This window comes from Heterodontus francisci, chromosome 2, assembly GCF_036365525.1.
Source record: "Heterodontus francisci isolate sHetFra1 chromosome 2, sHetFra1.hap1, whole genome shotgun sequence".
NCBI classification, from domain to species: Eukaryota; Metazoa; Chordata; class Chondrichthyes; order Heterodontiformes; family Heterodontidae; genus Heterodontus; species Heterodontus francisci.
Genome location: NC_090372.1, coordinates 176744742 through 176758411, shown reverse-complemented (window position 1 = coordinate 176758411; position 13670 = coordinate 176744742). Strand labels below are relative to the sequence as shown.

The following is a 13670-nucleotide window of genomic DNA, read 5'->3' as shown; positions in this document are numbered from 1 at the left end:
TTCCCACCTGTTGCTATTCAGCCCATCGAGCCTGCTCTGCCATTCAATACGATCATGGCTGATCCACTTCAATGCCTTTGCCCACACTATCCCCATATCTCTTTATGTCATTGGTATTTAGAAATCTGTCAATCTCTGCTTTAAGCATACTCAATGACTGAGCTTCCACAGCCCTCGGAGTAGAGAATTCCAAAGATTCACAACCCTCTGAGTAATTTCTCCTCATCTCGATCCTAAGTGGCTTCCCCCTTATTTTGAAATTGTGTCCCCTGTTCTAGACTCCCCAACCAGGGGAAGCATTTTAGCTGCATCTACCCTGTCTATCCCTTTAAGTATTTTGTAGTTTTCAATGAGATCTTCAAAACTCGAGAGAATACAGACCCAGTTTCCCCAATCTCTCTTCATAGGACCGTCCCACCATCCCGAGAACAAGTCTGGTGAATCTTCATTGCGCTCCCTCTATGACAATAATATCCTTCCTAAGGTAAGGGGACCAAAACTGCACACAGTAATCCAAGGTGCGGTCTAACCAGGTTCTATACAATTGAAGAAAGATTTCACTACTCCTGTACTCCAATCCTCTTGTGATAAAGGCTAACATACCACGAGCCTTCTTAATTGCTTGCTACACCTGCATGTTTTCAGCGACTTATTGATGACGACACTGAGGTCCCTTTGTACATCTATGCTTTCTAATCTCTTACCATTTAAGAAATACTCTGCACATCTGTTCCTAATACCAAAGTGGAAAAACTCTCATTTTTCCACATTATATTCCATCTGCCATGTTCTTGCCCACTCATTAAGTATGTCCAAATCCCCTTGAAGCCACTATGCATCTACCTCACAACACACATTCCCACCTAGTTTTGGCTCAACCGCGAACTTGGAAATATTACATTTGGTCCCCACATCCAAATCATTGATATATGTTGTGAATAGCTGGGGCCCAAGTACTGATCCTTGCGGTATCCCACTAGTCACAGCCTGCCAATGTGAGAATGACCCATTTATTCCTACTCTCTGTCTTCTGCCTGTTAACCAATCCTTAATCCATGCCTGTATATTACCTCCTATCCCATGTGCTTTAATTTTACTAACCAACCTCCTGTGGGGGACTTTATCAAAAGCCTACTGAAAATCCAAGTATACGTATACTATGTCCACTGACTCCCCTTTATCAATTGTATTAGTAACATCCTCAAAAAAAAAATCCTCCAACAGGTTCGTCAAACATAATTTCCCATTCGTAAATCCATGTTGACTGTACCCAATCAGATCATTATTATCCAAGAGTCCATTTATCACATCCTTTAGAATAGATTCTAGCATTTTCCCTAGTACCGATGTAAGGCTAACAGGACTGTAGTTCCCTGTTTTCTCTCTCCCTCCCTTCTTAAATAGTGGGGTGACATTTGCTACCTTCCAGTCTGCAGGAACCATTCCAGAATCTATAGAATTTTGGAAGATGTTCTATCTCCCTTCTTAAATATAAATATAACATTAGCTATCTGCCAGTTTTCTAGCACTACCCCTTTCTCAACAAATTATTAAAAATGTGTAGTAATTTGTCTGCTATCTCTTCCCTAGATCCTTTTTAAAATGCGCAGATGTAATCCATCCAGACCGGGGGTGTTATCATCTTTAAGTTTGATTAGTTTTTTAAATATGTCACCACTTTCATTTATGTTAAATGCAGTTATTTAATTTCAGATCTCATCGTCCAATGTCATGTCCACCTGCCCTATTTCCCTGATGAATACTGAAGCAAAGTAATTGTTTAATATTTCTGCATTTGCAAAGAAGTTATATCTGTCTATGATTCATATGATCCAGTTATTTTAGGATTAAAGTTAAATCTAAGATAATTAGAAAACTGCTTTACAAAGGTTAGTTTTTGTACCCACTATGAGAGAAAGCCAAAGAGGAAATAATATAATTGTTAGCATCAACAATTCTGCAGATGTGAGCGAGATCAGGGTTTAGCAGGCATACCTTTCGAGTAGTTCAGCAACTCTATTGATGCTGGGTAGAAATATTTTGGTGAACTTAGAGATTGTTTCGCTCATTCATCCAACTGTAATACTTGAGGCAGCATTCGGAGCAGCTACAGTAGTAGAGGATAACCAAAGTGTAAGACTTTAGGGATTGACTTCCAAAATGGAGACAGTAAAGGCACTGTACACACAACACATCTGGATGTTTGTGGAGAAATGGAATCTAGTACATGGAAGGTTCTCTGCCATCTGGAAAATGATGACTAATTTTTCATGCACTATTAAACAGGCAAAGAAAACTGATTTTATAAACAGTTCACTGTTGTTGCAAACAACTACTCTACTGTATAATCTGGTCATTTATTTTGTTCCAGATGCTCTGTGAATTGGCACTACAGTCTTTTTTTGTATACAGAAATATATGTCCTGAGAATACGCATTGGTTTACAGAATACAGTAGTACTGCAGCAAACAATTATTTCTAATATAATGCATTGCCTGCAGTTTTACTACTGTATTTCAGAAAAATAGATAAAATGCATTCTGTATTTTAAAAACTCATTAAATCAGTGATTTTAAACCTACTATGGCCAATTTTCCTGGCACTAGTGCCCCATCAATACCCACAAATGAAGTGTAATCAACTGTAAATTTATCTTTAGGATATAATTTCCAACAGCAATATATATATTGCAAAGACTTTTCAGAAGCTTATATCTTTTATATAACTTCATTTCCTGTATTGATTTCTCAGAAATATTAGGAAAAAGGACAATGTTGGCATAGAATCATAGAAGTTATAGTACAGAAGAAAACAGTTCAGATTTCACACCACTGTTCCTCCTCAGTCTTCAGCTACAGCCATCTACTTTAATTGTATGTCCCTGCCTTTCCCAATATCCTTTTATATTCTTTTCAAATACTTAACCCATTCCTCTTTAAATCATGGTAGCCACTGCCTCAATAGCCAATTATGGTGAAGCTTTCCATGTGTTAATAATTTGGTGCCTGAGACAAAATTCTTCTAACTTTGCCCATCATTTTCTATTGATGATCCTGAGTTTAAGTTTCCTTGTTACCAATCTGTCATCCAGTAAAAATAATCTTCCACTATTTGCCTTATCAAAACATTTTGTAATTTTGAAAACTTCTGTTAGATTTCCTCTTGATTTTCTTTGGTCCAATGAAAAGCACCAATTCTCAAGCCTTCTTTCAGCGTCCTATTTGACCCCAGGCTGAGCATCTGACCCCATTTCCTCTTCATCACCAAGACCACATAATTCTACCTCAGTTATACTGTCCCTCTGCACCCCTGCCTCAACTCATCTGTTACTGAAATCCTCATTCCTGATTTCATTACCTCCAGTCTCAATTATTCCAGTGCTTTCATGACCAACCACCCACCTTTCACCCTCAGTAAACTTGAGCATGCCAAAACACTGTTGTCCATATCCTAACTCAAATGAATCCTGTTCACTCATCACCCCTGAGCTTGCTGACATAGGTTGGCACCCGGTCTGGCAATGTCTTGACTTTAAAATTCTTATCCTTGTTTTCAAATCCTTCCATGGCCTCATCCTTCCCTGTCTCTGTAAGCTCCTTTAGAGCTACGACAGGTTAAATTCACTTAATAAAAAAAAAATGGAATTGAAAGCTATTCTCAGTAATGGTGCTATGAAACTATCTTCCATTGTTGTAAAAACCCATCTGGTTCACTAATGTCCTCTAGGGAAGGAAATCTGCCATTCTTACCTGGTCTGGCATACATGTGACGCCAGACCCACAGCAATGTGATTGACTGTTAACTGCCCTCTGAAATGGTGTAGCAAGCCACTCAGTTGTCAAGGGCAATTAGGGATGGGCAACAAAAGATGGCCTTGCCAGCGACGCCCACATCCCATGAAAGAATTTTAAAAAAATTCTCCATGATATCTGCGCTCCTCCAATTCTGACCTTTTGCGCATCCCTGATTTTAATCGCTCCACCTTTGGTAGCTGTGCTTTCAGCTGTCTAGACCCTAAGCTCTGGTATTCCCTCATTAAATCTCACCTCCTTTGAAAATGTTCCTTAAAACCTACCTCTTTGACCAAGAGGTCATCTGTCCTGATATCTCCTTAGGTGGCTCAACATCAGCTTTTGTCTGATAACACTCCCACAAAGCAATTTGGGATGTTTTACTCTATTTGCTATATAAATACAAGTTGTTATTTGTAATATAACTAAAGCCTCTCTTTTCTTGAATCATTCTACTGGGAGAATCTCCACTTGATGCTTTCCAGAGCTCTGTTATTCTTTCTATAATGGGGTGCTCAGACAGAACAGAATACTCAAACTGACATATCTGATAACTTGTACAAATTCAAAGTCAGCTCCTTGTTTTTTTTATTCAATGTCACTTTTATAAATTCCAGAATCCCATTAGCTTTTTTTTTGGCTTTTGATGCCTTGAAAGATCTAGAGGGCTGAGTCCCTAATTTTGGGAAAGATGTGATCAGATCCTCGACATGTATTTTGCTGTGCTGTCAGAGTGGACTACAGATCTCGCTGAACTTGGCAGTCATTTAGTTTAAATAATTTAAATATGCTTTTTTTGCAGTTTCCTTAAGAGCAGGGAATGGTATGGCAGCAACTAAGTGGGGATTGAGGAATGCATAAGCTCTTAAAGGGCTGCCAGCAAACGGGTGCTGTTTAATTTTCATGGAGTCAGAACAGTATGTTCTTATGAAGATGATGTCTGGAGCAAATGATAGAACTGCCCTCTTCAATAAAAACAGTCTAGATGTGTTGTTGAAGGAGATGCAGCAGGCCTTAGACATGGCTAAGTAGACATGCATGGGTCAGAAAATATAGCATCTGGACCATTTCAAGTGAGTACCAGATGCCTGAGGTGCTTTTTTTCCCACTGCATGCGCTCCTCTTCCTCCTCCAAATCAATAACAGCCTTTGGCAGATCCAGTTGGAATCTGGTTGCATTGGAGTTTGACAGCTGGTGACAACAACACTGCTGTGACTAGTAGTCAGTTCTCTTAGTAATTAGTAATTTTTGAAGTATATATAAATACTGAGCTTTCATATGTTTTGAAGCTCATTTAAATGATAACTTCTGTCTGCTCATAAAGTCATAGAGAGATACAGCAGTGAAACAGGCCCTTCGGCCCACCGAGTCTGTGCCGACCAACAACCACCCATTTATACTAATCCTACATTAATCCCATATTCCTTACCGCATCCCCACCAACCTCCTACCACCTACCTATACTAGGGGCAATTTATAATGGCCAATTTACCTATCAACCTGCAAGTCTTTGGATGTGGGAGGAAACTGGAGCACCTGGCGGAAACCCACGCGGTCACAGGGACAACTTGCAAACTCCACACAGGCAGTACCCAGAACTGAACCCGGGTCGCTGGAGCTGCAAGGCTGCAGTGCTAACCACTGCACCACTGTGCTGGGAACATTATAACCAATAAACATTAGTAGTGCAGAATAAATGATGAGGTAAATGCTTATTATCAAAGATATAAGAAATAGGAGTAGATCATTCGGTCCCTCAAGCCTGCTGCACGATTCAACAAGATCATGACTGATCTATCTCAGATACACTTTCCTGCACTATCCCCATATCCCTTGATTCCCTTAGTATTCAAAAATCTGTCAATCTCTGCAAAATTTCAGTTGTAAAGAACAGAAGGAACTGTTTGCAGAAGCAATAATGTGGTGTGGTAAATCAAAAAATAAACAGCAAAACACAATTTTCCAAGTGGGGATCAGCAGGAAGATGTACAGTGAGGCATATGCATCTCAGTGCTGTCTGTACTAGATCTTGTCTGTTGGTCAGAGTCCAGTAGCTAGCATAGCTCTGTCATATCGGGGGTTGTTTGTGCACGACTGTAAGTCAATTCTAAATGGTTAAGTACTGGTGAAAATCTACCTGAATAAAGTGCCAGTAGCTCTTAATTGTTCAAAACTAGCTTGTTGATAAAAATTACTCATGCTCCAGTTGCAGACATGGATGAAAGGAACATACTAGTGATGGGAATGGATAATTGTATCTAAGTTAAATTTAAAAGTATGGGCACAATTAAAGAAGGTGTCAGAATAGTGTGTGATTAAAAATTCTGATTTCTTTTGGAAAAGTTCAGATGGCAGCTCAACTCATTAACAGATGTTACCAGGGCTGAAAGAACAGGGGATTAAGACCTGGCAGACAAAAATGAAGAGACGCGGGTGATAATCTGAGAGAGTGATCATCCACCCTTTATAGAACCCACCTGGTTGTCATTCCATTTGGAATGAAAATTTGGTGTGTTCTATGATCACTGCCAGATTACCACCATGGCTAAAAATATTTTAAAATTTATTGAAATTTTTTTTTCCCCCCAACAGGATAATTGAATCTTTAGATGGAGTTCGGTTGTTATGGTCTTTACTCAAAAAGTCTAATCCAGACATTCAAGCAAGTGCAGCTTGGGCGATCTGTCCTTGTATTGAAAATGCCAAGGTGAGTTTATCGCTGGTCTTAAATTCTTTAAAGGCAGGAAATTTTCCATATAAAATCTACTTATTACACTGACAGTTAATGCCACTATGCAGCAAATCAACCTACTAGAGAAAATACATTAAGATTTTTTATTGGACTAATAGACAGAACATTCAACTTCAGCTGAGATATAAAACTGGCAGTAGTGAAATGACCACCTGTTATAGATGGGGCAAGTAAATGTTATTATGCAGCAATGTTCTTTTAGTAATTGGCAATTTTTGAAATATAAATACTGAGCTTTACTATGTTTGGAAGCTCATTTAAATGATCACTTCTGTCTGCTGGGAACATTATAACCAATAAACATTAGTAGTGCTGAATAAATGATATGTGAGGAAAACACTTATTATCAAAGACATAAGAAATAGGAGTAGATCATTCGGCCCCTCAAGCCTGCTGCACGATTCAATAAGATCATAACTGATCTATCTCAGATACACTTCTCTGTACTATCCCCATATCCTTTGATTCCCTTAGTATTCAAAAACCTGTCGATCTCTGACTTGAAGATACTCAATGACTGAGCATCCATAGCTCTCTGTGGTACAGAATTCCAAAGGTTCACAACCTTTTGAATGAATAAATTCCTCCCGTCTCAGTCCTAGATGGCCAACCCCTTATTCTGAGACTGTGACGCCTAGTTCTAAACCTTCCCAACCAGGGTAAACATGCTGCCAAGCATCTAGCCTGCAAAGCCCTTAAAAACATTTTATGTTTCAATTAGATCACTGCTCGTTCTTTTAAATTCTACGGAATAGAGGCCTAGTCAATTTCTCCTCATAGGACCATCCTCTCATCGAATCATAGAATGGTTACACCACAGAAGGAGACCATTTGGCCCATTGTGTCCGTGCTGGCTCTCTGCAAGAGAACCTCAGCTAGTCTCACTCCCCTGCCTTTTCCCTTTAGCTCTGCAAATTCTTTTCTCTCCAGATAATTATCCAGTTCTCTTTTGAAGGCCTCAATTGAATCTGCCTCCACCACACTCTCAGGCAGTGCATTGCAGATCCTAACCAGTCACTGCGTAAAAATGTTTTTCCTCATGTCGCTGTTGTTTCTTTTGCCAATCACCTTAAATCGGTGTCCTCTGGTTCTGGATCCTTTGGCCAATGGGAACAGTTTCTATTTATCTACTCAGTTCAGAACCCTCATTATTTTGAAGGCCTCTATCAAATCTCCTCTCAATCTTCTCTTCTCCAAGGAGAACAGACCCAGCTTCTCCAAACTATCCAAGTAACTGAAGTTCCTCATCCTTGGAACCATTGTCGTGAATTCTTTCTGCACTCTATCTGATGCCTTAACATCCTTTCGAACGTATGGTGCCCAGAACTGGACACAATACTCCAATTGAGGCCGAACCAGTGTTTTCTACAGGTTTATTAGAACTTCCTTGTTTTTGTACTCTATGCCCCTATTTATAAAGCCCAGGATCCCATATGCTTTTTTAACTGCTTTCTCAACCTGCCCTGCAACCTTCAGTGATTTGTGCGCATATACCACAGGTCCTTCTGCTCCTGCATCCCCTTCAGAATTGTACTCTTTAATTTATATTGCCTCTCCTTTTTCTTCCTACCAAAATGAATCACTTCACACTTTTCTGCATTAAATTTCATCTGCCACTTGTCCGCCCATTCCACCAGCCTCTCTGTCCTCGAAGTTTATCACTATCCTGCTCAGTTCACAATATTTCCAAGTTTTGTGTCATCCGCAAATTTCGATATTGTGCCCTGTACACCCAAGTTTAGGTCATTAATATATCTCAAGAAAAGCAGGGGTCTCCACAATATACCTTCCTCCAATCCGGAAAACAGCCATTCACACCTACTCTCTGTTTCAACTCAGGCATCAGTCTAGTGAGCCTTTGTTGCCTTCTTTCTTGGGAAGTAATTTCAATCTCATATTGAAGAGCTGGAACCTGTCATAGCCGCTAAGCGCATTGCACTGTTGAGCTACAAGAAAGCCCCCAGCGAGTTAACATCCGTAGCACTTAAAGCAGCCAGAAGCACTGCACAAAGAACAGCCAGGCGCTGCGCAAATGACTTCTGGCAACACCTATGCAGTCATATTCAGCTGGCCTCAGACACCGGAAACATCAGAGGAATGTATGATGGCATTAAGAGAGCTTTTGGGCCAACCATCAAGAAGATCGCCCCCTCAAATCTAAATCAGGGGACATAATCACTGACCAACGCAAGCAAATGGACCGCTGGGTTGAGCACTACCTAGAACTGTACTCCAGGGAGAATGTTGTCACTGAGACTGCCCTCAATGCAGCCCAGCCTCTACCAGTCATGGATGAGCTGGACGTACAGCCAGCAAAATCGGAACTCGGTGATGCCATTGATTCTCTAGCCAGCGGAAAAGCCCCTGGGAAGGACAGCATTACCCCTGAAATAATCAAGAGTGCCAAGCCTGCTATACTCTCAGCACTACATGAACTGCTTTGCCTGTGCTGGGACGAGGGAGCAGTACCTCAGGACATGCGCGATGCCAATATCATCACCATCTATAAAAACATAGGTGACCGCGGTGACTGCAACAACTACCGTGGAATTTCCCTGCTCAGCATAGTGGGGAAAGTCTTTGCTCGAGTCGCTTTAAACAGGCTCCAGAAGCTGGCGGAGCACGTCTACCCTGAGGCACAGTGTGGCTTTCGTGCAAAGAGATCAACCATTGACATGCTGTTCTCCCTTCGTCAGATACAGGAGAAATGCCGCGAACAACAGATGCCCCTCTACATTGCTTTTGACCTCGTCAGCAGACGTGGTCTCTTCAGACTACTAGAAAAGATTGGATGTCCGCCAAAGCTACTTAGTTTCATCACCTCATTCCATGACCATATGAAAGGCACAATTCAGCATAGCGGCACCTCATCAGACCCCTTTCCTATCCTGAGTGGCGTGAAACATGGCTGTGTTCTCGCACCCACACTGTTTGGGATTTTCTTCTCTCTGCTGCTCTCACATGCGTTCAAGTCCTCAGAAGAAGGAATTTTCCTCCACACAAGATCAGGGGGCAGGTTGTTCAACCTTGCCCGTCTAAGAGCGAAGACCAAAGTATGGAAAGTCCTCATCAGGGAACTCCTCTTTGCTGACGATGCTGCTTTAACATCTCACACTGAAGAGTGCCTGCAGAGTCTCATCGACAGGTTTGCGGCTGCCTGCAACGAATTTGGCCTAACCATCAGCCTCAAGAAAACGAACATCATGGGACAGGACGTCCGAAATGCTCCATCCATCAATATTGGCGACCAAGCTCTGGAAATGGTTCAAGAGTTCACCTACCTAGGCTCAACTATCACCAGTAATCTGTCTCCAGATGCAGAAATCAACAAGCGCATGGGAAAGGCTTCCACTGCTATGTCCAGACTGGCCAAGAGAGTGTGGGAAAATGGCGCACTGACACGGAACACAAAAGTCCGAGTGTATCAAGACTGTGTCCTCAGTACCTTGCTCTATGGCAGCGAGGCCTGGACAAAGTATGTCAGCCAAGAGCAACGTCTCAATTCATTCCATCTTCGCTGCCTCCAGAGAATACTTGGCATCAGGTGGCAGGACCGTATCTCCAACACAGAAGTCCTCGAGGCGGCCAACATCCCCAGCTTATACACACTACTGAGTCAGCGGCGCTTGAGATGGCTTGGCCATGTGAGCCGCATGGAAGATGGCAGGACCCCCAAAGACACATTGTACAGCGAGCACGCCACTGGTATCAGACCCACCAGCCGTCCATGTCTCCGCTTTAAAGACGTCTGCAAACGCGTCATGAAGTCCTGTGATATTGATCACAAGTCGTGGGAGTCAGTTGCCAGCGATCGCCAGAACTGGTGGGCAGCCATAAAGGCAGGGCTAAAGTGTGGCGAGTCGAAGAGACTTAGCAGTTGGCAGGAAAAAAGACAGAAGCACAAAGGGAGAGCCAACTGTGTAACAGCCCCGACAACCAAATTTTTCTGCAGCACCTTTGGAAGAGCCTGTCACTCTAGAATTGGCCTTTATAGCCACTCCAGGCGCTGCTGCACACACCACTGACCACCTCCAGGCGCTTACCCATTGTCTCTCGAGATAAGGAGGCCAAAGAATATTCTTCCTTAGGTGCTGGGCAAGGGCAGGTCCTCTGCTCTTTTTTTCTTTCCCCCTTCTCCCCACAGGAGAGATGAGCATGGCTAGGGAAGAGAGTGCATGAGATGGTTTCCTGTTGCCTTCCTCAGACAAGAACAGGAATTAAACCCACGCTGTTGGTTCTGAACCACATGCTAACCATCTACCCAACTGAGTTACCCCACTTCCTTAGGTAAGGAGACCAAATTGTATACAGTACTCCTGGAGTGGTATCACCAAGGCCCTATACAATTGCAGTAAGACCTCTTTACTCTATTACTCCAATTCCTTTGTGATTAAAGGCAAACATACCATTTACTTCTTTAACTGCTTGTTGAATCTGCACGTCAACTTTCTGGGATTCCACTGCAGATAAGTTGTTATGGCCGATAAGTCTTATAATGGAAAGCTTAACTTGGTAATATTGGAAATACAGTCAATTTGAATTAAACTATTGTTACATTATTGTTACAACTACTGCTATGTCCAGACTGGCCAAGAGTGTGGGAAAATGGCGCACTGACACAGAACACAAAAGTCCAAGTGTATCAAGACTGTGTCCTCAGTACCTTGCTCTATGGCAGTGAGGCCTGGACAACGTATGTCAGCCAAGAGCGACGTCTCAATTCATTCCATTTTCGCTGCCTCCGGAGAATACTTGGTATCAGGTGGCAGGACCGTATCTCCAACACCGAAGTCCTCGAGACGGCCAACATCCCCAGCTTATACACACTGCAGAGTCAGCGGCGCTTGAGATGGCTTGGCCATGTGAGCCGCATGGAAGATGGCAGGATCCCCAAAGACACATTGTACAGCGAACTCGCCACTGGTATCAGACCCACCGGCTGTCCATGTCTCCGCTTTAAAGACGTCTGCAAACGCGACATGAAATCCTGTGACATTGATCACAATTCATGGGAGTCGGTTGCCAGCGTTCGCCAGAGCTGGCGGGCAGCCATAAAGGCAGGGCTAAAGTGTGGCGAGTCGAAGAGACTTAGCAGTTGGCAGGAAAAAAAACAGAAGCGCAAGGGGAGAGCCAACTGTGAAACAGCCCTGACAAGCAAATTTTTCTGCAGCACCTGTGGAAAAAGATTGTTACATTAATGAGAATTTAATCGTGCCTTGTTATTATTTGACAACATTTTTAGTATTTAGCGCATGGAATACTGTGGCTGACTCAAAGTCAATGTGGGGGAGAGCAGTTGCTGTAACTAGTATAAATCTTGTCTACAATTGCTTCTGTTCATTGATCCATTTAACAATCTGTTTTAATGTTTATCTCTTAAGCCCTGGTCGAATACACTATTCTAATGCCTAACAGAGTCAAGGAAGATCATGAAATATGGTAACACAGATTTTCTGTTCAATACATGGACTAGGCACACTGCATGCCACAAGAAATGAATACTTGCCTAACAAAAAGGTCTAGAATGCTGTATCCAAGAAGAACATCTGGACTAAAGCCCCAAAACATAGTAGCAATCTTCCGAAGTTCCGAAGAAGGGTCACTGACCCGAAACGTTAACTCTGCTTCTCTTTCCACAGATGCTGCCAGACCTGCTGAGTGGTTCCAGCATTTCTTGTTTTTATCTCAGATTTCCAGCATCCGCAGTATTTTGCTTTTATCATAATAGCAATCTCTTAATTTTAGGTAGCCAAATCCATTTAAATTTTCCCAGCAGCACCTAAGGTATTCTAATAATTTAAATCATCAGAAATTCGATTAAGTTCTGGTCAGGTCAATGTACAAATGGCATGAGAAGCAATGGTCCAGCCACTGCAACAGCACCAATGAATTGTCCCATTTGTATCTGCCATAATATTACTGACACACCAGGAGTTCAGGTAGATTCCATGACCTTTATATTTAGATTGGCTGATAATTAGATACCTGTATAATTAAACAAGGGTAACATGAACTTGTTTGAATTCAGGGGGCTGAATTTTTCCACTTACTTGGAAGTCCTGCTGCCGGGGCCGAAAGTGGGAAGCGACATCTCTTAGTCCAGCGATGGGGCCCTGAGGTGGCATATTGTAGGCCGTAGTCTATTAAGAGGCAGCTGCCACCCAATTAAGGACAGCGGCTTGCTCCCACGAGCTGCTGACCTAATCAGAGGGGCAGTTGGGCAAGCTCTGGCAATCGGGCAGTGGTGGAGGGTTCTTTTTTTATTCGTTCATGGGATGTGGGCATAGCTGGCTAGGGCAGCATCTATTGCCCATTCCTAATTTCCCTTGAGAAGGTGGTGGTGAGCTGCCTTCTTGAACTGCTGCAGTCCATGTGGGGTAGGTGCACCAACAGTGCTGTTAGGAAGGGAGTTCCAGGATTTTGACCCAGTGAAAATGAAGTAACGGCAATATAGTTCCAAGTCAGGATGGTGTGTGACTTGGAGGGGAACTTGCAGGTGGTGGTGTTCCCATGCATCTGCTGCCCTTGTCCTTCTAATTGGTAGAGGTTATGGGTTTGGAAGGTGCTGTCTAAGGAACCTTGGTGCGTTGCTGCAGTGCATCTTGTAGATGGACAAGCTTTTGGGAGTCAGGATGCAAGTTACTTGCCGCAAGATTCCTAGCCTCTGACCTGCTCCTGTTGCCACGGTATTTATATGGCTACTGCAGTACAGATATTGATGGTCTGGTCAGAAAAGTGGCAAATGGAATTCAGCCTGAAGAAGTGAGGTGATGCATTTGGGGAGGTCAAACAAGGCAAAAGAATACACGATAAATGGGAAAATACTGATAAGTGTAGAGGAAGTGAGGGATCTTGGAGTGAAGGTCCACAGATCCCTAATGGTAGCAGGATAGATCGATAAGGTGGTTAAGAAGGCATGTGGAATCCTTTTTTATTAGCCGAAGTATAGCATATAAGAGCAGGCAGATTATGTTGGAACTGGAACATTGGTTAGGCCACAACTTGAGCAATGTGTGCAGTTCTGGTCATTTTATTACGGAAAGGTTGTAATTGCACCAGAGAGGGTATAGAGGAGATTTACGAGGATGTTGTCAGGACTGGAAAAATGCAGCTGTGAGGAAAGATT

General features: G+C 42.6%; 1 protein-coding gene across 2 annotated transcripts in view; it reads left to right on the top strand.

Annotated features, from left to right (window-relative positions):
* odad2 (outer dynein arm docking complex subunit 2) overlaps window positions 1-13670 on the top strand; it is a 569164-nt gene that overhangs the window by 413378 nt on the left and 142116 nt on the right. For both annotated transcript variants that reach the window (XM_068014153.1, XM_068014146.1), the window contains exon 17: window positions 6385-6499. In XM_068014153.1, the coding sequence (XP_067870254.1) occupies window positions 6385-6499 (115 nt within the window). The remainder of the gene's footprint in view (window positions 1-6384; window positions 6500-13670) is intronic.